Raw genomic sequence first — 26,381 nt, 5'->3', positions numbered from 1 at the left:
CTAAAAATTATGAGAATGAATCAACAATATAATGAGAGAAAAAGAATCGGGAAGGTCTTCTCTGTGTGGTCCATCATCCATGAAACAGGTAAAAGCACAAAGCTTACCTCGGTAATCATTCAAATTTTAGGATCCAACGTTCACAGACAAATACTATCAAGAATTAGATCCTTTTGAATTTTGATGTTATTCTTTTTCTTTAAATCTAATACTCCTTTCTACTTTATACAATAAGTATCATTTTAACGAGAACAATATTTAAAATAAATATTATTTTTAATGATATTAATTATTTTTTTTAATTGTATCATTTAATTAATATTATGTGCATTATTATAAAATATTTTATTTTGTATTTATGATAGTAAAAAATAATTTAATAGTTAATAAAAATAATTGATTAATTCTATTTCTTTTATTTATATTCATTTTTTATATGTATGAAACTAATGAAAAATTGTCATTCATTGTAAGTCAAAAAATAGAGAAGATTTTTGTTCAAAAACACACTATGTTCAAGGACACATCTCCATTATAAACCCTAATCTTTCTCTTCGAGTAGTAAAGAATTTCAAAAATTATCCCTTTTAGAAGTAACTCTATTGGTGCAATTAAACCTTATTAGATCGATTTCTATGTATTTGTTAGATCGGTTTCTTCTCCGATCTAACATCAAGTGTTGTAATAAATAGTTAATTATTAAGTCAGCTAAAATAATAGATGTAACAAGGCACATTCAAAAATGATTTATTAAATCGGTTGAATTTGAACCAATATAATAAGTCAAATTCAAAAATGATTTATTAGATCGGTTAAATTTGAACCAATATAACAAGTCGAATTCAAAATTAATTTATTACATCGGTTAAATTTGAACTAATATAACAAGTCATATTCAAAATTGTTTATTTTATCGATGAGCCAATCGATTTAAATAATTAACTTTTTAATTTTTTTCTTCATAACTTTCACCCCTTACATATCCATCCTCATAATTTCACATATTACACTATTAACTAGAATTTCTCATTTAACCATAAAACACAAAACTTCATACGAAGCTTTACATTTAAAAATCAATGACAATGAGTCATAACTTTTTTACAAAATCTAAATTATCAAATTTAGAGCTACATAATATTCACTAGTTAAAAAAAAACATTATCTTCTATTAACAGTCTAAAGATACTAAAATGATACAAGTGCTTAAGCATTTTCTATTAGTTCAAGAATCAAGTTTGCACAACATTGTCGGACAGTCATCATTTCTTCATCTTCGAATGATTTTGATTCTCCAAGTATCTGAATTATAAACATTGAAATAACAAAGTTATCTAAATTATGTGACCATAAAAATCATAAGTAGTTAATTAATATTAACTTTGAAAAAATCTATCACATACCCGCATCCATGAATCAACAAGACCACTAAATACAATGTTCAACATATGTATAATATCATTTAAATGAGGTGGAAACACTAATTCTTCAACCAATAGCAACATACCATATATACAAATGACCTACAAAAGTGTTGAAAAAATAGCTTCATTTAACATGAGGTTTAGTAAGGGTGAACGGTTGGACTACATTTGTAATGTTTCATACATCTTTTAGGATTGTCGACTATCTTTCCTAATCAATACATTTCTTTTTGGTGTATTTTATCATCAGTCATACATTTTTTTGAAAAACTTCTAAAAAAGTCACAATTCTCAAGAGTATTCCAACTTAAACCACTTTATTGGAGATCTTATATATTAGACTACTCAAAAGAATATGCATATTATTGGTATTGATAATACCAATCAATTCTTATAAGTCACATTTTAACCATACAATTTCATGTATGCATGACACCAGGATCCTTATATTTAAGTTTATGTGAATTTGATTCATTCATGCATCATTTTGCACGAGTAATCACTAAAATCTTTGATAACTTCAAGTTTAAATTCTTATGGTTCTCTTATCAGGCATCTATATGGATTCTCAAGAAATTTAATTTTGTTTATTTTTTACGAGCAGATGCTATTATATGAAAAAAAATAGTGTGTCATAATATTTTTTAGTGAGCTAGAAATCCTACACAAGTTTCTTCCATAAAAAGAAACAACTCCTCCTCAAGTTTATAATTTGGTTGAAATTCTAATAAGAAAAATTGCTACCATTGAGCAAGAGCACCTACTCAATCATATTACAAATTGTGAAATGTGATAAACACTATGAATTCTTCTAATTAGGAAAAAAAAATCTCACCTTATGCAATACATGCAACCCCACATGTTATGAAATAACGCCGTGAGTCACTCTTTTATAATACCATTTCTATTTGCCTTTAGTTGGTTGTGGGTCCTACAAAGAATGCCAATGGTAATGTTTCAAATTTAAGGACCTTTTCATGCTTTCTCTCATTCTCCCTCCACTCACACTAGTTCACAATATTCAACCCAAATTAATGCAATTCTCTTTGTATTTTTGAATGCTCATTCATTCACCAAAGAGCCACTTACTTCATCACTCACAAAGCTTCAGCTTCCAGGTAATAATATTTTTTTATCAACCATTCTCATCAATTCTTTTCTTTTAATTCTAATTAATGATCATATTATAAATACCAAAATTACAAAACTGCACAATTCCAACTAATTAATTAATAATTATCCATATACATGCTAATCTGTACATGCTACCCACAAGGAATTCAATTTAATTTGTTTATTTTTTATTGGTTTGAATATCATAATAAATGTGTTTAATTAATTAATGCTGCAGATAAATTAGTAAGTGTACTATAAATATCCAAAAACAAAAATGCCACATGAGGAGTCTCAAAACACATTTTTCATATCTCCTTCAAAGAGAGGATTGAAGGGTCTAGTATCTATGAACATCAAAGATGCTTCATGCACTTCCATAGAGGAGTGTTTCAATGATCATGATTTGGCTCACAGAAAAGCAGAAGAAGCAGGTAATTCAATCTATACATTTTTTCTATATATTAATCATTACATGCCATGTCATATACATAACTTTTATCTTTTTCATCTCTAAATATAAGTTTCTGTTAGTGAAATTTTCTTTTAAATTTTTAATGTTATTTATTATTTTATTACCTAAATGTCACTAATTATGGTATGTTTTTGTTGTTGTTGAAAATAGGTGTGAATATGATGGAAAAATGAATTAAGGTGAAACTTAGAAAAAAAATATAAATTATTAATAAATTTAATATCATTACAAATTTTGTTAATTTTTGTGATTTAGTCTGACATAATTTGAGAGCAATAAAATATTATCATTTTTTGAATGAGAGTATATGCAACATTATTCAATTTACATGCTTAAAGTAGAGTTCATCCTAAATTGGGAAACATATATATAGTTTCTTGTTTTGGAAAAATTTATTGGAATTTGGATATGGGAACAGAACACAATGTGCAAATTTATGAAGTACTGGAAATAACTTTCTCTGAAATAATGGTTGCTCATGCTACATTTTTGTGAGTGTTCTAATTTAGATTTTCAGAAAAAGAAGAAAAAAGATGTAATTCGATGCCTAAAGTGATTAATTGACAAAAAAGATGCTTGATTTTGGGCTCAATTCTTGGTGTGATGTTTGTTTCTTATGGCCAGAGGAAAAGAAAAGAAACAATACTCATTTTATTCTTTTAATGTAAAATATAATTTGTTCTTTACTTTGTTTTTTCTTTTGGTCAACCAAATTATTACTTGCACCCCTTTAATGAACAAAAGCAGAAAAAGTAAGGTAACATAAACAAAAAAAGCAATAGTTTGGTTTTACATGTTAAATAAATAAATAGTGGCTACAATTAAAAGAAAAAGAATGGGATGCAACAAAAGATTATTTACCAAACTAGCATGATGAAGAGCATTTAGTGGGAGAAATATGTGTACAAAATGTGAATAGCACCCCACCACTCAATAACGGTGTAGGGCTGTGCCCTTGTCTCCAAGGCTGGGTCCAAATATTTTGACATCTAACTATATATTTTTTTAACGAGTTGAATCTTAAGAAAATGAAATATGTAATTTAGAGTTTGATCGAAAAATAAATAAATTATTTTAATATTTAAATTTAAATTATTTTAAATAATTTATTATTAAATAAAATTTATTAACCACTTGAGTTTAATTACTAGTATCTGATGTAAATAGATATTTAGTCAAAATAATTTGTAAATATATTTTGATCAAAATATTTTGACTTTAATTATTGAATAAGGCTTTGTAACTAAGCAAGAAGAAGCACTATAATTTTGGTTGCATAATCAAATGACACACTTTGCTGCAACTAATGATTGAAAGTTTACTTTTAATATTAAATTTATGTGCAGTATGATTCGGTTTGAAGTTACAAAACAATTAAGTCAAAGGGATAATAGAACCCCTCCCTCCTTTCATTGATATCAAGAGTAGATAAAATTATGATATTGTTAGTGGCATTGAAATTACATTTTGTCAATAGAAAACCACTGAAGCATCATGTCTAAATTTCTTTTTGTTATAACTTTTAAAAGTGAAGAAGAGAAAAAATAACATATAAAAATCGAAAGTGAAGGGAAAAAGAAGAAGAGAAAAATGCATAAATAATAAAAGAGAAAAATATTTTTGAATACAACATAAAAAATTTGAGATCTTATATAATTACATTCGAAGATCTTGTTCATGGCTGACCCTTATGGAATATAGGACCGACCCTTATGTGGTTAAATATTTGATGTCAATTAATCATGAATTATCGCATGTGTGACTTTTACAATAGACAAAAATTAAAATTACTTTTTCAATAATAATGTAACAATAATTTTTATATAATTAATTCACATTTATAATTTTTTTAAAATAAAAAATCAATTCTAATATTTAAGAAAATAAAATGTTTCTAGTCCAATTTTTTATATTTTTTAATAGTTAAATACCATCCCCTATGGTATAAAACAATTTTACAGAAATGAATTGATAGCTGAAACGGTGTGGTATGATATGAAGAATCTGATAAGATTGTCGTTAATGGCGAATGTTGTGAACAGCTTCAAGGAGATACGAAGCATCAGAATGGCTACGTCAAATGGACAATGTGGCATGTTCATTCTTACCTCCAAAACCCTCACAACAAGATTTCTGCATTTCACTTCGCAACGGTCTCATTCTCTGCAACGTTCTCAACAAAGTGAATCCTGGCGCTGTTGTCAAAGTTGTGGACAATCCTGCACTTGCTGCTTCTGCTACTGTAGAAGGAGCCGCACATTCTGCTATTCAGTATTTTGAGAATATGAGAAACTTTCTTTATGCTGTTAAGGATATGCAACTCTTGACTTTTGAAGCTTCTGATTTGGAGAAGGTTCTTTTTTTTTATTCTTTCTCAATTCTAATTATTACTAACATTATTCAGATATCTCAGAAAATGGTAAAGTTAAACCCTCAATCCAACTAAATTTGAGTGAATTCATACTTGATTTATATATTTTGAAATATAATCAGTTTATTTTTATACGTTTCCAAGAAATAACATTTTATTAATCAACTTAATTATATAATTTTGTTTTCCAAACACATTTTGGTACTATTGGGATGATACATTGTCTCACACTTTGTTTCAATTTAATTAATTTGTTTGTTTTTTTAAATGCAGGGTGGTTCATCAAATAAAGTTGTGGACTGCATTCTATGTTTGAAGGGATACTATGAATGGAAACTATCCGGTGGAGTTGGTGTGTGGAGGTATGGTGGAACTGTGAGGATAACTTCCTTCCCAAAGAGGTCTCCTTCTTCTTCCATAGTTGGCAGTGAAAGTGCTGATGATTCACTGGATGAGTCTGAGTCATCACAGTATGAACACCTGCTAGAATTTCTTCACCTATCTGAAGAGTTCTTGAATGAAGAAACCAAAACTGCCAATGCTCTTGCTTTCCTTTTTGATCACTTCGGACTCAAACTTCTTCAGGCTTACCTTAGAGAAACAGATGGGATTGATGATCTGCCTCTGAATACAATGGTCGGTAAGATCCTTACTGGGTTGTTGCAATGTTGTAGACTTGTAGCTTCTATTTTAGTTTCCTCAAAAATTATTTCTTGTCTTTTATGATTTAATAGATGACTATGTAGAAAATGAGTACATTACTCACTAAGCATTTAAGAATTCTTTATTTATAAGAGAGTAAGACAGATGTTGAGTATGACTCATATTCAGTGAATAGTAGGAAATCACTCGAGCATAACAAAGCGGTGTGATTCAGGGGTAAGCTTATAAATTGGATCTTAATATTTCAACAGTCCATTGTACTCTATAGCCCTAAGAATTGCATCTTAAAAAAACTACAGCAGTCACTCTACTATCAGATATGTAGCTCAATCGGTTGAACTCTGTGACTGAGATCAATTGTTTGTGTTCTTGTGTGCATTTACTTATCTGTTTTCTTTAGAACCAGATTTGTTCTAACAATTGGCAAACGTAATACTAATTGAATTTGAAATGCTGTTGAATATTTAAGAATGGCAAATACGAATATTGTTTTAAAAGGAACATCTGCATATAAAATCCTTTGCTTCTTGCGGTCTTATTTCTGATTTGGGCGACAATTTGTAGGTAATTGATGCCTTACTCGGAAAGGTAGTCAAGGATTTCTCGTCTTTGCTTCTTTGTCAAGGCACTGAGGTACTTCAGAGTTTAGTTTTATGATATTTCTATTTTCCCTGCTACACAATTGTCATTGATTTATCATTTTCCTTTTCCTTACTGCAAAAGGGTCTATTAAAATATACTTGTCAACAATTTTCTGCAGCTTGGACTTTTCCTAAAGAAAATATTAAAAGGGGATATTGGTTGTCTCTCAAAGAGGGAGTTTGTGGAAGCTATATCACTATATCTTAATCAAAGAAGTAGTTTGGCATCACATGATTTCTCCAAATTCTGTGTTTGTGGTGGCAAGCGTGATAGTGTTCGACAAAATGTCAATTATTCTGCCAAATATGCTGAAGTAATAAACACTCAAGAGAAACAACTTCAGGTATAATTTGGATAACAGGACTTAATTCTCTTGTTGCTCTAACATATGAGTTTAGATTAGAGCCGTTTAGCACCATAAAATTTAAGGGTTTTTTTTCCTTGCTACAGAGGATGAAATACTTATTTGATGATACAAAACTGGAAGTCAAAGAAATTCAATCAGAGTGGGGACAAGAATTGAGTAGGCTAGGTAATCTTCTAAGACTTGGTTTTACGTTTAATTACCTGAAAAATATCTTCCTTGTATGCTGACTTGAGTTCTATGTCTCCTACTCAGAGCATCATATCAAGAGCCTTGAAGTGGCCTCCTCTTCTTACCACAAAGTTTTAGAAGAGAATCGTTTTCTTTACAACCAAGTACAAGACCTCAAAGGTGCATAAGAATCCAAGACGCTTCATAACAATGAATTTGGTGAATTGATTAATGAATTTGCTGTGTTACAGGAGCCATTAGGGTCTACTGTAGAGTGAGACCCTTCTTACAGGGACAATCAAATGGACAGTCTACAGTAGACTATATTGGAGAAAATGGAGACATGATGATTGTAAATCCCCTCAAGCAAGGAAAAGATGCAAGAAGAGTATTTTCATTCAATAAGGTGTTTGGAACAAGTGTTACACAAGGTATTTTAATTTTTTCAATAACTTGCTGCAAAAGGTATAGCGTTTAGGGCCAACATGGACTTTGTTCTACTGAAAAATTAGTAGTAACTAGTAAAGGGTTGAAAATCATCATTTTCATTTATTTTCTCCTTTTCATTTTTAAGTTAAGAAGAGTAGAAGGGGTATCAAGTATGACTAAAAAAAAAGTATGGCTGTGTAAAAAGTAAAATTGAAGTATAACATATTTGTACAAGCTGAGTCTAATTTACATGCCGAAAGTGGTTATGGACCTTATATCATATCCTGTTAACATATTAATGATTTATTTTCTTACAAATAAATAATTGTCGTGTTTGTTTAAATCTTATTTGTTATTGTCAGGAGCTTTTCATGATGGTTTCTTCTTTGTCATTTGCAGAACAAATTTATGCTGACACTCAACCGTTGATCAGGTCTGTTTTAGATGGTTATAATGTGTGCGTCTTTGCTTATGGACAGACCGGCTCAGGGAAAACCTACACAATGGTATTATATACACCTGCATTATATTTCTAGTATATTTCACATTACATACATTGATGCATTCATTCGAATTAGCAAGGTAGGTGTAGAATAATTTCAATTACGAAACCTACTATAGTTTATTAATTTTTCGCATATATGTATATTAATTAATGTGATTAATTGCTTGTGTAGAGTGGTCCTGATCTGTCAGCTGAAGATACATGGGGTGTAAACTATAGGGCTTTGCGTGATTTATTTTATATAACAAAGGAAAGATCAGATTCCATAAAATATGAAGTTTTCGTCCAGATGATTGAAATATACAATGAACAAGTGAGAGATTTATTAGTCAGTGATGGCTCTAACAGAAGATATCCTTTAAGCAAGCAGTGCTTCTATGATATTTCTTTTTTACTTCAGTAAGGCAGCTTAAATTCTTAACTTTGTATTGTATGGATATCACTATGCATTTATTTTATAGTTTTTGCAGTTCCTTAACAAGAGATACATTAGATATACGAAACACTTCCCAGCTGAATGGCCTCAATGTGCCTGATGCATTTTTAGTTCCGGTTACTTGTACTCGAGATGTTGTAAATTTAATGAGAATCGGTCAGAAAAACCGTGCTGTAGGGGCTACTGCTCTAAATGAGAGAAGCAGTCGTTCTCATAGGTAAAATATATGTCATCTTCATGGATTTGAATCTTCTGCATGACTTTATGTGCAATCGGCTGTAAGTTGTTAGATTAAGAGACATAATTTCTCTCTCTTAATCAAGCGGCCTGCAGTCAATTGTACCATATATAATAAAATATAGATGGATAAATACTAACAGTCAGATATATTTTGTTCATCCGATTGCAGTGTTTTGACTGTTCATGTTCGAGGCAGGGAGTTAGTTTCTAACTCCATTCTTAGGGGTTGTCTCCATCTTGTTGATTTGGCTGGTAGCGAGAGAGTTGACAAATCAGAGGCTGTTGGTGAGAGACTAAAGGAGGCACAACATATAAATAGGTCACTCTCAGCACTTGGGGATGTTATTTCAGCTTTGGCACAGAAAAGTGCACATATCCCTTATAGAAATAGCAAGCTCACACAAGTGTTACAAGATTCTTTAGGTAACAGATCTCTATTTATTTTTTCCCGCCATGTATACAGTTTTTCTGGGAATATGATAACAATGCATTTGGTTATTGCTAAAGTTGAATGCTTGGCTGAATTTCTGTACTCATAATAAAGTCCATGTTTCTTTTGTTGATTTATCAATAGGAGGGCATGCAAAAACATTGATGTTTGTTCATATAAATCCCGAACTTAATGCTATTGGGGAGACAATTAGCACACTCAAGTTTGCTGAGAGGGTTGCATCCATTGAACTTGGGGCTGCTCAATCTAATAAAGAAACTGGGGAAATTCGAGAACTGAAGGAAGAGGTTCGGATTTTGGTTATAAAATCTGCAATTTTGAAAAATAATATAGACAACAAATAAAGACAATTGGTTCTTTTTCAGATATCAAGTCTGAAACTGACATTGGAGAGAAAGGAAACAGAGCTGGAGCAGTTGAAAGCTGGGAATGCTCGAAACAATACCGAGTCTCCGAAACCAAGAGCTGTTTCACCTTATCATTTGCCAAAATACGGCACCAGTGGAAACATGAAGCCTGAAACTAATCAACGAATCATGGACGATAGAAACTTAGAGGTTATTGAAATTAAGTACTCTATTAGGAACTTTTGTAAAAGTACATTTGGAAATTATGCCACATTGAATTGTAATTTGTACATCCTCTCAATAAATTCATAAAAAATTATATTTTCAGGCTAGAAGTTGCTCTTCCGGTAAACAAAGAAGGTCAAGGTTTCCCTCAGCATTTATGGACAAGGAGTCCATACCGAAAATGTCCCTTCTCACTGAAGAAAAAATAGTGAGCTCAGTGAAAGGAAGATCACCATCACCTCCAGTCAGAAGATCAATATCTACTGATAGAGGGTCAGTCATTAAAAGCAAGGTAAAAAATGACACAGCAGATAACCAACCAGTATTAAAGCATCCATTTCCAGCTAGAGTACCGGATAGCAAATTCCTTGGCATGATGCCAATGGCTGCATCTCTTGAGAATAATGCAAGGTTGCATGTGAACTCACCAGAGCCAGTAAAGCATGAAGAAGAACAATTCAAGCAAGCACTTAGTGCCGTAAGACAAGGCGGTATTAAAAAAACCAAGGTTGAAAGTAAGGCTAAAGTCAAGCATCATCAACCGTCTCCCTTTAAGATTCAAAAGCCTGATTTGATCCCAACATTTACTTCTGGCATGGAGACACCTCCAAAGAGTGATCTCTCTGAGCCCGAAAGTGATCTTCGATTTGTTGAGTCTGCAGTTCATGGTGCTTTAAATCTCAATAAGATACGTCAGAACTTTCCAAGGAATTTTCAGAACCTTGAATCAAGGTATTGCTAACAGTAGCATGAAGAAACTTTGCTTATTTAGCTACTAGAATTGTTTCTTTCTTCAAAATTGTCCTTAGCATCATTGTCATTTGTAATAGTAATAGAGTTTTTTTTGTATTATGCAGAGGAATAGTGCAAGCAGGAGAGCCTTTATCAGCTAGCAAAGTTGAAAACAAACTTTTGAATGGTTCAGGTAGTAATTATAAAGAAGGAAATAATACATCAATGCCTGAATTTAGAAGGAGCCGATCTACCCCACGCGGAAAGTTTTTTGGTTTATCATGAGGTTTTTTGTTTTAAACAGACACAAATTTTTAAAGAATATATATTTATTTTTGTACAGGAACTACTACAGATGTTGGAGTTCCAGCTTATACAATTTTATACACTTTTGAAGTCTTGAGGTTAATCTGTGCTACCTATATATAACATATCTCTTGTATTCTGGGCATGCTTTGTAATTTAAACTTCGTATATCAATATACATTTCTAAAGCATTGAGTTTTCTACTGCCAGTGTTTTAAAGAAGTTGTTTGCTAATATGTTTATATCTTTATATTTCTATACACACACACGCGCACACACACATATATATATATATATATATATATATATATATATATTATATAAATATAGATAGATATGGTAAGATCAAGTTCTCAAAAGAAGGGATGCTATTAATTTAGAATAGAATCCGGTGCAAGAGAAAATATAAGCAGAGAGAAGATAGTATTTCTAAAAATGGTGGATAATTCCTTCATTGTACCACTTGGTCATGATATAAGCATGAGAGATACCACCATTAGCACTAGTGGGAAATATCTGACAACTAGAAACTGTTAGCTCAACAATGGTAAAGCAGAAAGCTTAGTAATAACTAAATGGACAAAATGAGACAAATGTGACTGAATTAAAACACACACACATATATATATATATAATATATATATATATATATATATTATATAAATATAGATAGATATGGTAAGATCAAGTTCTCAAAAGAAGGGATGCTATTAATTTAGAATAGAATCCGGTGCAAGAGAAAATATAAGCAGAGAGAAGATAGTATTTCTAAAAATGGTGGATAATTCCTTCATTGTACCACTTGGTCATGATATAAGCATGAGAGATACCACCATTAGCACTAGTGGGAAATATCTGACAACTAGAAACTGTTAGCTCAACAATGGTAAAGCAGAAAGCTTAGTAATAACTAAATGGACAAAATGAGACAAATGTGACTGAATTAAAATATTAAAATAGGTAACTAATATATATATATAGGTCCCAAGCGGACCGTTGGTTGGTATGCTGAGAGACACCGAAGGAGTACTAACTCATAGTAACATTTTTCTATCCAAATAATATGACCCAATACAATTAATTCAATGGGACTTGGTAATGACTATTGATCCAACTTATTTATGGAAGACTTTAATGGACCATATGGGTTTTGGGCCAACCACATTAGTCAAAGAACACAGTCATAGTGAAAATGAACTTTGATTTTTGAATGACAAATCCTTGCAAGGTAAGTTGCATTGTGCTCCCCAACAGTGCTGCACTATAAAATGTTCTCCTTGGAGGTTTCTTGTCACTTCATGGAGCAAGCCAAGGGTAGGGGGCAGAGGTAGTACCAACACATGCACGCCTTCAATAATTATGAACTTTCATAGATCTGGATCCTACTGTCCCTCCCGCCTCATTAGCAAAATCTCAATTGTTAGATTAATCTAACAACTAAGAGTTGATTGGAGAGAATGGAGGGACAAAAGATCCAATTCCCTACTTTCGTGAAAATGGATTCTCTACAGTTATTGAACAGTGTAGTGACTGTAGAGACCATTAGATCTAACGAGATAAAACTCATTTCTCTTGATCTAACAATCCCCACAATTGTTGCACCATACAATGCGGTGAGGTATCAAAATTCTTAACATTCATATGTTATAACCAAAAAAGTATTTTCTTGAGAAATGGAGTGCATTTGTTGTATTGGATACTATTCAAGGAGTTATAATTAAGTCAAATTGATGCTGAGGAGTTGAAGTGGTTTTAAAGAACAATGACAGTGATGATATCATAAAGCCAAATATTAGCTTGTCAAAGAATTGCATTAATTTCTTATTGAGGAAAGGATCATCCACAGTACACTACACAACTAAGACATCCAATTTGATTCCAAACTGTACATTAGTAGGGTCCATGCATGTTTCTTTAGAATGCAAGAAGTGCAACATTACATGGATTAGGATGAAGCATGATTCATTGGCACTTAATAATGTGACAAAAAACTAGTCATGTCAATGCTTCCTTTGATCATAGGTCAATGTCACATGGGATAGGATCAGAATACATGAATTGTACCGTCTAAGTACGATGAGGCCTACAGTATATTTTATCACAGGTTGAGATATATCAGCAAGTACAATTTAAGAATATGCTTCTTGTGTGCCTATTCTAGGAAATCTAGTGCTTAAGTTATATGATATGGAAAGAATTGCATAGTGTTTATTCAATGTGTACTACGTATATGCTTGTATCCAATTACATTGGTAGCACTATAGGGACTAGGACTAGTTGAGTTATTTGAGAATGAGACAGTTTTCATCAAACATTTTAATTTTGATACAATCTGTATAACGTTTCACACATTCAAGCAATCATAACAAATAGTATATGTGACTTATAAATTGATTTTATTTAAAGTTAAACATTTTCAATGATCTAGTGATTAAATTTGATTCACAGTATAAAAAAACCTTCACTGACAATGCATATCAATGAAATCATCTATCAAAATGAAAAGAAAGAAAAAACATTTAGAATGAAGTCAATGAAAAAAATAGACGCAACATCTAAAATAATCAAATGATATGACATTTACAAAACATAGAAATGAGACTGGATTCGTACATTTAGAAAATCACTCATTTACATGCATTAATTGATCTCGGTCATCAATTTGAGATCAGTCGACTCACATTATATTTTCATTAAATCGTCTTTAAATAATCTTTACCTTTGATTTGAGGTCAGGCAACCTAAATGCGTCGCACATTTAGTGCACGGAATTCAAATCCGTAGAAAGGTTAATACAATCAATAGCATTCTATTTTGTACATCATATATAGTCATAATGGCAAGAAACTTTTATTTACAAATTGTTTTATTTATTTGGTGAGGAGATATTAATGTTGGTTTTGGAACAGCTACTAGCTTATATATTGTTATCAATGTAATCTTTCACTGTTCCATTATAATAGTTCTTCACATACATGTGCGTCTGCTCTGATACAATGAAAGTGAATGGAATAGATCTTGCTTTCAGACTGAAAATATTATTTGGTTTTATAGATTGAATATTATGTAATTCTGAAATGACTACTTAAAAAATTTATGTAAGTTTATGTTTTAATGTCAACCATTTTGGTTATTAACTAATTTTTTAAAGTCATTATTTGACCATTAAAAGCTTTTAATCTTATATGGTAAAGATTTATTTCTGTGTCACTCTTATGGAGATTGCATGTGATATTAAGATCTATAAAATTAAATATAACCAATCTTAATACCTATACAAGATTGCATGATTAAAATCAAATCATCTCATATGCTGATGGAGAGGTTTTCAATTGCTGGAAAGTCTCTCAGACAGCACATGCATGAGCATAAGGCATGTCACATGTGATATTGAACATGGGACCATGTGAAAACTGTTTTGAAAGGCTGGCTTAGATGTCTCTTTGTAATTGTGTTAGGATGAGAGAGAGAGGGAGAGAAAGAGTGAAGGAATATTGTTCTCTATCAATAAATTCCAAATACAAATATCCAAAATTGCCAATCATTGTTTAAGCTTCTTCAAGCCTTGAGGTCACTCTCTTCCTCATGGATAATAAAGCCTCCCATGTATTGTAGCTAGAAATCCACCATATGGAAGTAACACCAAGGAAGTTTAAACACTTGCATTGCATGCAACACACAGTAGTCTACTTAGTTATTCAATCATTTATTCAATGGGATCTGGATTCTCTACAGTCAAGGAATCCTATAGTCAGTGAATTGAAGGCCATTTGATTGAAATCAAATAATTCATATTTAAAGTTCGGTAAATAAATAAAAAACACTATAAATTGCTAAGAAAAATCAGATGGTTGAGATCTTCTTGCAGTCAAATAGTATGAGGGAATCCATTTCCCATTCAATGCTTATACTTAAAATATGACATAGAAGTATAGAAATTTAACTGAAGTTGTTAGGTACATGCCTATGAAAGAAACAATATTTATTTATTATATATATACTCAATATATGGATTTTTGAAATATGCAACCACTATGAAATTACATTAAAAGGGTACAAAAATATCACACTAGATTACCATAATACAACTAATTAATAATTCAAGCTCTAATTTAGCATTACATTAGACTCTATGTACAAATGGAATGAAGCACACCATGAACTGATCTGATGCATACTTGCTGAACTGATTAAACTAACCATCTGAGAAATTATAGGAACAAGTAGAAGATCCATGTGAAAGTACATTCTTAGGAGGTGGTGGAGAACTATGTGAATGTGATGTTATGCCTCCTTTCAATACATCATTGTCTCCTCTTGGGGTTTCAACAGGTCTAATTTCTTTAAGCATTGCAACAACATCTTTCATTGTTGGACGGTCAACAGCTCTTGTGCTTACACATAGAAATGAAACTGCTAAAGTTTGTAGCATTTCATGCATGGTAGGATCAGCTCTTCCTCTAAGCTTTGTGTCAAGAATTTCAGAAGGGTCTCCTTTGTTAGCTAAATGGCTCCTAACCCATTGAACCATGTTTGCACCCCCTGGAAGAGTTGGATCTAAAGGGTGCCTTCCTGTTAAGACCTCAAGTAGAACCATACCAAAACTGTAAACATCACTCTTCTCAGTTATAGGCTGCATTGATGCATGTTCTGTGATTAACCAAAAAACAACAAAAATTAGTACTATTAAAGGGTTAACAAATAGTGAAAATCACTCTATTGGTTCAGTTTTAGTAAGACAGAAAAAGTCAAAAATATCTTTTTTTGCTTGTTGTCCCTATAAAAATATTTTCTTTGTTTTTTGTCCTTGTAAATTTACCATATATTGCCTTTTGTCCTTGTTTTTATATTAGTCTATGCAAAATATTTTCATATAGGAATTGATTCATGCAATACGTAGAATATTTGACTTGAATCCCTCCAATGTTAGCTACAAAAGGACTAAAATATATATTAAAAACATATTAGAGGGACCAATTCTAATTTAAACAAACTTTTTAGGGACTAAAACGAAGAAAAAAAATGGACCAAAAGCAAAAAATAGCATATTTGCAAGAACTAAACAAAACAAAAAATAGGGACTAAACGATAAAAATTAGTATATTTGCAGGGACCAAAAACAAAATAAAATGTACCTGGAGCCATGTATCCATATGAACCAGCAAGATAATGTCTTTGAACTGGCATAGAATTAGTATTTTCATCATTTTCAGTTGCAATTCTTGCTAAACCAAAGTCAGCAAGATAAGGTTGATATCCATGACCCAATAACACATTCATGGCTTTGACATCTCCATGCATTATAGCAGGAACACAATCATGATGCAAATATGAAAGTGCATGAGCAACACCTAATATAACATCATATCTTGTTTCCCATTCTGCTTTTCCCTTTCCAGAGCCATGAAGCAATGAACTAAGGCTTCCATTGGGAAGATAGTCATAAAACAGAAGCTTTAGGTTCCTGTTGGATCCCCAACCTAGAAGCCTAATGATATTCTTGTGTCTGATTGAGCCTAAGGTTTGAATCTCAGAATTGAATGCTCCTGATTCTTCTGATGACCACATCTTTTTAACTGCAAGTGTTTCGCCGTTCGGAATTGTCACCTTGTAAACAACTCCTGAGCTTCCAGTTCCAATCACATTGGATGATGTGAGATTCAAGACAATGTCATCTATTGAGAGTTCAAACTTTTGATACAAAGTCACCTCCCAACTTTCATTTTCCATGATGGTTTTGTTCGCTATATGCGAACGTACGACGATATAAACTGTGAGCAGGACTAGTACTGCACTTGTGCTTAATAGAATGGACATTACAGATTTCATAACTGACTTTGCATGACCTTTGGATTCAATTCTATCAGAAGGAGTTAAAACACTTTTAGCAATGTAAAGACCTTCATTTTCAGCAAGATCACTAAGAGGGAGTTTATGAAAAAATGGAGTGTTAGGTAACTCACCTGAGAAGGAATTGAAGGAAACATTCAAGGTAACAAGGTTTTGAAGGTCAGAGAGAGAATCTAGACTCCCTGTGAGTTTGTTATGTGAGAGATCAAGAACTCCTAGTTTGCTAAGACTAGAGAACTGTGATGGAATTTCACCAGAAAACTGGTTGAAGCTAAGATTGAGAGAGATTTCAAGTGAAGGAATTAGACTCAATTCCTTTGGAATTTCTCCTGTGAAACTATTGCTTCCAAGGTCTAGAAGCTGTAGTTTAGTACAAGATAAGATCTCTGATGGGATTCTTCCACTTAATTGATTCTTTCCTAAGTTAAGTTTGCTTAACTCAACTAATGAACCAATAGTGTGACTCAATTCACCTGATAGCCTATTGTCTGACATGTCAATCAACTGTAGGCTTTTTGGAAGAGAATCTGGAAAAGAACCTATGAGACTGTTGGAATGAAGATCTAAAAACTCAAGATTTTGACATCTAGAAAGTGGAGGAGGAATCTCACCTACAAGATGGTTGCTACTTATATCCAAAAAATTCAAACTTTTCAAGTTTCCAATCTCATTTGGAATGTTACCTGCTAATCTATTGTGATTCAATCTAAGCCTATAGAGGCTTGTGCAGTTTCCTATATCAGGTGGTATAAAGCCTGATAAATCATTGGAAATAAGTAAAAGTTTTGTGAGATTTTTCAAATCAAATAGTTTTTTTGGTATTGGACCAATCAAATTATTGTAAGAAAGATCAAGTGCTTGAAGGTCTTGACAATCTGAAAGACTATCTGGAATTTTTCCTGTTAATTTGTTCTGCCATGCAAAGAACAAACTTAAGCTTTTCAAGTTGCCTATAAGAGGAGGAATCTCACCAGATATAGCATTGTTGTCAACTTCAAGTTGTGTCAGAGAAGTACAATTTGAAATCTCAGGTGGTATAATACCTGAGAGATGATTAACACTCAATTGAAGCTCTTGAAGATTTGAAAGCAGACCAAAATTCTTCGGTATGCTACCTGTTAGAAGATTCTCTGATAAGTCAACGACTTGAATCTCTTTGCAGTTTCCAATCTCTTCTGGAATAGTACCTACTAAATTGTTTTGCCATAAAAGTAAACTCTTGAGCTGGCTGAGTTCTCCAATTTGTGTTGGAATCGAACCTGAGAGAGAGTTCTGATACAAGTAAATGTTCTGCAACTCACTGCAATGGCCGATCTCCTTCGGAATCGAGCCTGACAATAGAGTTGTGTATATTGCTAAAGTTTTGATTCTTTTCAGCATTTGGATTGAAGAAGGAATGCTTCCAGAAATACTTGTTTCTGCAAGGCCTAATAGGATCAAGCTGGTGCAGTTTCCAATTTCTAATGGAATCTCACCCTTGAGATTCTTATTACCACCAGCTCTAAATACTTGAAGCTTGTCCAATAAGCCAATACTCTTTGGAATTTCACCACTCAAATGATTATCATAGAGTGTAAAGTTCACAAGACTTGTTAAATTTCCAATGTTGGATGGAATGTTTCCTTCAAAGAAATTTGTGTGAAGAAACAAACTTTGAAGTTTGCTTAGCCTGCAAATTTCTTCTGGTATTTCACCAAATAGAGAATTTCCACTTAGATCAATGACGATTAGTTCCTGATAGTCTCCGATCTCTTTCGGTATCTTTCCTGTGATATTGTTTGATGAGAGGATGAGAATCTTTAAGGACTTTAGAGATTGAAGATTTGAAGGTAATGAGCCTTGTAAGCTCATTGATTTCAAGTTTATCTCTATAACATCTTGTTGTGAATTGCAGAACACTCCAAACCAGTTGCATGGTTTTGTGGTTAAAGAATTCCATGATGATAATGCTTCTGAAGTATTGTTTAAACTGTTTTTCCATGCTATAAGAGCTTGGCCTTGTTCATTAAGTGAGTAACAAAATGGAAAGAGAAGAAAAGAGTTTAATAATAGAAGCAAGGTGAATGTGAAGGAGAAGTTTTTGGGAGAAAGTGAGAGATTCCTTAAGGTTCCAGGCATTGTTGAGAGAAGAGGACTGTTGATTTGTTTTGGGATTGTAGAGGGGGAAAACCCATGTTTTGTTTATAGAGGAAGAAGAGTAGAAGTTCTAGTTTCAAGAGCCAGCTTCTTTATTCTTTTTATTATTGTAATTGTTTTTTGTTTTGTTTAATCATAATGAACAGATCATGTTCATGGTCAATAATCATATACATACATATTCACATTAGTTTTTCAAGATCCGACTCTTCTAAACTGAACAATAAAATGAAAAAATTAAAAACTCATATTTTAACTATCTGTGATTTTTTACGCATCTGTATATCATATCCATAATTGATTTATTTATCAACAGTTTATATTTATAACTTTATTTTTTAAAGTGAGTTGTTCACTTTTGAGAACTTTGATTCCGTTTTTCATACAGGTCAACTTTTCATTTTATATTGATTCTTCACTTTTTAACCTCTTAAGTAATAGGTTAAAATCTTATGGATTTCACTTTCTGAATGGATTCAAATTAACTTGTTACTATTTGTTATCTACTGTTTCATTAATAGTAAAATGTCAGAGGGGAAAATGGTGGAGCTGAAAATCATGTGAAGAAGATTTCTAAGTTTTTGCTCCCCACATGGGCACTAATATTATTTATCATGTTTTTTTGTTTTCTGCATTATTTGGTCACTACTTTTTATCGTTCTATATTTTTAGTTTCTATGGTTGGCAAGAAACAAATCATATGTCAGTATACTATACTAGGGGCTTGTATGTAGATAGGATAGTACTAATGGGAAATTAAGTTGATTGTCTCACCAATTATAATTGAATGATGATCATCAAACAGTTAGGACATTATGAATGTTATTATCATGGTATGTTATTTTGGTCCACATATTTTATGTGGTTCAAGTTTATGAGCCATAACCATTCATATAGTTGCTACAACTAAAAATTCTAAAGAGATGTTGAGTTTGTTTCCACTCTCAAAATGTGAAAGTTAATAAGCATTTATATTGGACTAGAAATTTCCACTATCATTTTAGAAAATTCATCTACGTTTTAGATACAAATTAAACGATTCATATTTTGACTTTACAAATCAAAAAGCTCATAATCTTAATCGTCTAATTTTAATCAATAGTCGAGATCATTCATATTAGACTCGAATTATAGTTGGAATTTTCTCATATGGTTGCAGACAATCCATCTAGTATGTCAGATACTAATCAAACAACTCACATTTGACTTTAACGAATCAAAACTCAAAATCATAATCTTTTGGATCTTATTCAACAGTCGAGATTATTTCCTAAGTAATTGTTGACCAACAAGAATCCATTACCATCCATATTTATTACATACTTTGACTTTTAACAAATCAAAAACTCAAAATCTTAATTATCTGATTTAATTAAATCAATGGTCGAGATGATTGACCGAGGTGAATCCATTTTGATCTATATTTACTGTCACATAAATATATTCAATATATTTTTTACTACTACCATGATAAAAGGACATAGTAAATAATTAAAAAGGAATTAATTGGGATTCACTTTAAATGGTTTTGTTTATATATAGATGGAGGAAGTGGCAGAGGAATCTGATGTAGAAGAAGTGAAGTGCACATGGGAGATGATGAAGAATATATTAAAAGAATAGGATTTAATAATCTATAACATCTGGTCACACTGTCGGGTACTCTTTCTTATAAAATAATTCATTCAAAAATAATTTAACCTATGCTGCCCTTCAATGGAAGGGACAACATTGCAGCCTCTTCATCTATTAAATTCATAAATTCACAATTTTTTTTTATAAAAAAAATCTAGAGCAAAGGATGCATCAAATTTCTTTTTTTTTTTACCACGGAATCAAACCATTATTGAAATTATAAATTCACAAATTAACAAAAGATTAATTACCTGTTTAAATATTCTATAGTTTGTCACCATCTTTGTAGCATAGCGAACATTATGAAAATCACGGGTTAAAACAACAAAATTACGAAACTGCCATCATCTTGTTAAAAAAATTTAAACTCGCATCAATTTATCTATGTATACATGTAGCATGTATATAGCTGAATATATTGAGATAGGTATAGTATTTATTGATTTTTTAATATACTAAATAATTTGGTTACTAAGAAAGACTTTTTTTAAAATAAGTTTTTTATTAGAATTTTGGATGAACTTATGTGGATCTCTTTGTGGTCTAGAATTTGATCTAGTTTTAAAATTACATAATGAACTCTAATTAGTCCTGGATTAGTAAGCTCAATATAATTTTCAAAAATAGTTATTAAAGTAAAGGTTTAAATTGGCCGTTGCGAAGAAAGAAAAAAAACTATTCGACCCATAGAAAAAAAAAAGTATCAATTTGATCATAAAACTTTGGAGAAATTAATTCTTTTTAGAATAATATAATCTTTAGAGATACTTTAATGTTATTAGAGACTATTTTGATCGATTATATGATACTTTTCATTTTTGAGGGACTAAATGGATTGAATATGTTTGAATTAGAGGTCCAAAACAAAATACTAAGGTGGTCGACAGTATAAATTTATAAATATGAATTATTGTAATGTGCCACCGGTATAAAAATAATTAATTATTAAATATTGATAATGTAAAAAGCTTTATACGGTCAACACATTATAAATATTCGTATGTTTGTTTTTTGATATAGTTAATATAAAAGTCAAATGTTTCTAATGATTTAATAGCTGAAATTGATTAATATTTTTATAAAAAATTTACACTGTTCACATATATATATATATATATATATATACAAATAATTATTTTACTCGATACAAAAAATATTTATTTTATTCGATATCATATATTATTTATACAAATAACAAAAGCCTCCTTTTTTTTATTAATTAATTACTGCTTTGTTTCCTTTTTACTAAGCAACTTTAACATTTCTCACGTATTTTTTTTAAAGAAACTTAACATATTTAATGTGTTCATATACTTTTTTAATATATATATATTTAATTTAAGTTATATTTAACGTCGGAGAGAATATTAAATAAAAATGAAAAGAAAAAAAAAATTAACAAAGAGACAAAAGGCACAAGTTATATGTGGATGGAAAATATTGTTTAGTTTATTATGTATGGTCCCTACTCTAACCCACCATTTTATCATTGAGTTAAATTCTTTGTGAAAAGTTAGCTCAAAAAAGGCATTTCCTTTGGACCATACTAATGCTATTAACACATCAATCTCTACAAACACACGAATGGTGTGTTTCCTTTTCCATCATCACTTGCTAATTCCGAGGCATAAATAATTTTCTTAATTATTAAAATAAATAAAGTTAGGCTAAATCAAAGAACCATGGTGGTGTTTCAAATTCACTATAATTTCTTGACTAAACACATGATTATTAGCTCTTTTCAACTATAATTAATCAAACAATTCAAAACAATAATATTAGGCAATTAGCACTTCATCGAAATGCATAAACAAAATTACTTTGTTTCCTTTCGGTATTGCATGACACATTTTACAAAGCCCTTTTTTTTTCTTTTTCGTAGACGTGTTAAATTCCAAGAGTTAAAAAAATGTTGCTTTGTTTTTCTTCTTTATAACTTTTGTTTTTCTATTGTTTTTTCCATTATGCGTTCCTTACCCTTGAGTATATGCACTTCCATATTTCTATAAATTTATTATGAATCACATGAAGAAGGTTCATGGCAAACGTACGTGGGAATTTTAATTAATTTGTAACATTGGATCCAAATCTCATGGCCTCTTTTCCTTAATGCTTTTCTCACTCACAACAACTTGAATTTTAAGCTAAAAATTATTAACTCCTTTTGAAATTTTTCATTTGTTACTTTTTATAAAAACTATTTTAAATTATCAACCGCATTAATGATTTTTTTAACAACATATTTTTAATTATATTATATTTTTCTGTAATATAAAATTAATAATACTATAATAAAAACCTATTATATTTTTTATAAAATAAACTTGTAAAACAATAAATTATCAACAAAATTAATATTATAATAAATTTTTTAATATATGTAATTTAGTCAACAAAATTCTATACGGATGAAGATAGTATTAATCATATTATAATTAAGGCTTTTATATATGACAAACATATATAAGGATTCTGATTGGATCTATAGCTAAGTCACATTGAGCAACTTCGAATATTAATTGAAACATGAGGCCAAATATTTAATGGTAAAAAGTATAGGTTTGTAAACATGAATAAAAACAATATTGTTGGATTTTCTCAAAGCACCACATTCTAGTTGTGTTTGAATTTGAAGAAAGCTTAGTTAATGGTGTTTTCATGTTAAAAAATTTATATTGAAATAAAAAGTAGTGATTAGGCCATACAAACTGAGGGCTGTTTGATTGTGCCATGTCAAAATAATTAAATATTACATTAACAGTATATATATGTGTTGATAAAAAAAAAATAGAATTTTTAATTTACAAATTAGATCTTTAATATATATGTGATGTGTTAATATTGTACAACTTTTAAATAGATAGTGGATGAAAATTTAATTTTTTTGTTAAATATATATAAGCATATAAGGCCCTCCAAATATTCATTTAGTTGTTTGTGACTTCAGGGTAGGTGCACATGGTGAGTGACTTAGAAATAGAGAAATGTTACAAATTTATCTCTCTTATATCTAAAAAGAGTCTCTACAATGCATACGGTAGAAATAGATTAGGCCAATGACTTCGATCAATTCATATGGATCTGTTGTCTAATATTTGATTTTTTTTTTAAACAGGGAAGGTTAAAAAAATTTAGAAGTTCTATATTTAGTTAAAAATGGTAAGTTAGATGTTAGAAAAAAAATCTTTTAAACTCGATTGATAAATATTAAAATTGTTAAGTTAGATATCACGTTTTGAGTTTGAACTAATTATATTAATTTTTTTTACACATTTAAATATATTATTATAAAATAAAATTAAAATATGATTATATTCATTATAAAATTTGATTTTTTTTTTAAATATCATGTTGAATCTCAAAATTGAATTTTATTTCATTGATTTACTAGTTTGTTAATCTATTAAAAGATTATAAGATAGGCATTTTAAGTCATCTAATTAGTCATACCATACTTTAAAAAAAAAAAAGTATACCTACAAGAAGTCCATGACAAGTAACATAATAGGTCAAAACCTTAATATTTTTCAAGTTAAATGTAATTTTAATCTTTCTGTTTAGTATACATTAGTAATTTTAGTTCTTTTATGATTTTTTTTTCCGTAATTTTGGTCTTTTAATTTTTAAATTTTATCAATTCATCAATTTGACATCTAATTTTGATGATATGTCAATTTAATTTACAACGATCCTTTCATTTCCACCAATATCACAAGCGAAAACGTCAAAATTTCCCTTAATCACTAAAATTACCAAATCCATAAAGAAAGAAAAAGATTAATCAGAGAAAACAAAAAATAAAAATGAAATACTTTCAATGCACTGCTATTAAGCTAGAGAGTCTTCAACTTTTCCCTTCAAAGGAAATTATAAAACCAAACCAACAAGAGAAAGCCTCAATTTTCCAACTAAAACACTATAAGAGAACAGAGAGAGAGAGAAAAAAGGGGAAAATTGAGTAGATTGAGATAGCTACTAGGTTTCTCTTTTGGGTTAGGGTTCTTCGTTTTTTGGAGTTTCTAATTCTACAATTTTCACTTATTAGATTTCATGTTTTAGTCTTTCTTTGTTGTTATTAAATTTGTTTTATTTATTTTTTTAAAACTAAATTAAATACATATAGTTTTATAATAAATGTATTAAATAAATCTGTATAAATAAATAAATATATTAACTGATTAACAATGCAAAGTTCAACATGATATAATTGCCATATCATTTTATTAAATGGTCACATCAATAAAAATGAATTAAAGCGAGGGTTGGACTAAATGTGGATTAAAATTGCGAGAAAAAAATAATAATATAAAAACTAAAATTAAGGACTAAATAAAATAAAAAGATTAAAATTGTATTTAAATATTTTTATTTATTAAGTCAAACCTAAACCTTACAAGTTTAATTTGAATATGTGTTTTCTCACTTCTAATATTGCATAATACAACTATGAAGAATCCAAATTCATTTTTAAAAAAATTTGAGCAAGTATTAGACATGTGCAAGAGCTTATGATGTTCACAAGGGGCCAGTAGTTAGAGGACATGTACCATAAAAAATAAAGAGATGGTAAGAAATTAAAGATATTTTCCTTACATGCATGTCAATAAGTAGAAGTGGCCAAACATCCGTAGTGTAGGCATTTATATTGCACATAAAGAGTAATATATTAATTATACCATTCCATTTTATAACAATGAGAGTCTCCAATTCATGACCCTTGTGTCGGTAAACCTAATAGAATGTTAGAAGATGGACCACTCAATGGTCCATACTCAACATAAATGCCACTTCAACACACATTATGCAACTTATATCATGCAACTTGTCTAATTCAAAAATTTGATAATGTGTGGATTTGATTTCCATTAATGTTATTATATAGACTAATTAATCGTTTTATAATTAGTAAATTATATTTATTGTCATAATCTAGATTTTTTATAAAATTGAATCTATTAAAATTATGACTATAAGCAAGTCTATAAATATATTTCTAGAAAATAAGTGGGTATAAATATATTATAAGGAAGTTCTGTTGGCGAGAGCTAGCCCGATCTAAATATACTTGATATTCCTTCATTTTTTAAATTCTATTTGAGATAGGTATAAATGATTTTATAAGTGTTTAATGAGTTCTATATTAATTTTCTTTATTAAAACTGAGATATCATCTCTTCATTAAATTATTTACATTAAAAAAAATCAAAACTTGATAAATTAATAAAAGACTAAAATATATTTTTCATGCTTTATCTATTATTCAATTTTTTTTTCTTTTTATATTTTATAAAATTTATTTTCGTCAGATATAATTTTTAAGCATATACATGTTAATCCTTTTTTCAAAAATTAAATACAACATAAAAAAGGTTGACATAGCAATAGTTGTTTGTGGCATAAAATTTGTCCCAATTGACTATGACTTGGATACGATTGTTAAAATATATATAAGAGGAGCATATCAAGTTTTATAACGAGAGAGTTAGTGTAAAATATTGACCATACAATTAGATAGATGGTCGTGATTAATAATTATTTAAGTGACACATGCTCATTTAAAAAAATAACATGACTTTTTCTTTTAATCTTAATCATCCATATATGGTTGTGTGGTCAAAATTTAACTACCTCACTCTTTCATCCTAAAATTCGTCTCTCATTTGATATGTTATCTCTATGTATAGAGAACATATCAAATGAGATGAGTGGTACTATGAGAAATGAGAGAATTGAAATATGAGCAAATCAAATTGTATTATTTTTGAAATATGAGCAAATCAAATTGATTCACGATACTTATTTCTAATTGAAAAATCCAATACACAATTCTTCATTTCCCTCATGGTATACGATTGAAGTATTTCAA

At 30.2% G+C, this 26,381-nt stretch overlaps 2 protein-coding genes across 3 annotated transcripts; one reads left to right on the top strand and one right to left on the bottom strand.

The window, feature by feature from the left end:
• The first annotated feature begins 2,389 nt into the window (after window positions 1–2,389).
• On the top strand, window positions 2,390–11,097 carry LOC101489525 (kinesin-like protein KIN-14F). Of its 2 annotated transcripts, XM_073369392.1 has the most exons (17): window positions 2,390–2,542; window positions 2,776–2,971; window positions 5,055–5,365; window positions 5,657–6,019; window positions 6,611–6,679; window positions 6,807–7,031; window positions 7,139–7,220; window positions 7,308–7,403; window positions 7,475–7,654; window positions 8,052–8,158; window positions 8,330–8,510; window positions 8,648–8,810; window positions 9,003–9,256; window positions 9,408–9,571; window positions 9,650–9,841; window positions 9,960–10,588; window positions 10,714–11,097. In XM_073369392.1, exons 2-17 carry the CDS (start codon window positions 2,815–2,817, stop codon window positions 10,871–10,873), a joined length of 3,333 nt encoding a protein of 1,110 aa, XP_073225493.1. In that variant the 5' UTR covers window positions 2,390–2,542; window positions 2,776–2,814; the 3' UTR covers window positions 10,874–11,097. The 2 variants fall into 2 exon arrangements, with proteins under 2 accessions (XP_073225493.1, XP_073225494.1); XM_073369393.1 differs by lacking the exon at window positions 2,390–2,542 and having other exon boundaries at window positions 2,841–2,971; window positions 4,974–5,365.
• Window positions 11,098–14,861: 3,764 nt separating this feature from the next.
• On the bottom strand, window positions 14,862–19,010 carry LOC101489198 (leucine-rich repeat receptor-like serine/threonine-protein kinase RGI4). Its single transcript, XM_004500100.4, has 2 exons — window positions 16,030–19,010; window positions 14,862–15,544 (listed from the first exon to the last, which is right to left on the bottom strand). Exons 1-2 carry the CDS (start codon window positions 18,860–18,862, stop codon window positions 15,090–15,092), a joined length of 3,288 nt encoding a protein of 1,095 aa, XP_004500157.1. The 5' UTR covers window positions 18,863–19,010; the 3' UTR covers window positions 14,862–15,089.
• Window positions 19,011–26,381: the final 7,371 nt, after the last annotated feature.

The sequence above is a fragment of the Cicer arietinum genome, chromosome 5 (genome assembly GCF_000331145.2).
Source record: "Cicer arietinum cultivar CDC Frontier isolate Library 1 chromosome 5, Cicar.CDCFrontier_v2.0, whole genome shotgun sequence".
Classification (NCBI taxonomy): domain Eukaryota; kingdom Viridiplantae; phylum Streptophyta; class Magnoliopsida; order Fabales; family Fabaceae; genus Cicer; species Cicer arietinum.
Note: the sequence above shows the minus strand (reverse complement) of the source record. Positions and strands in the feature narration are given on the sequence as shown.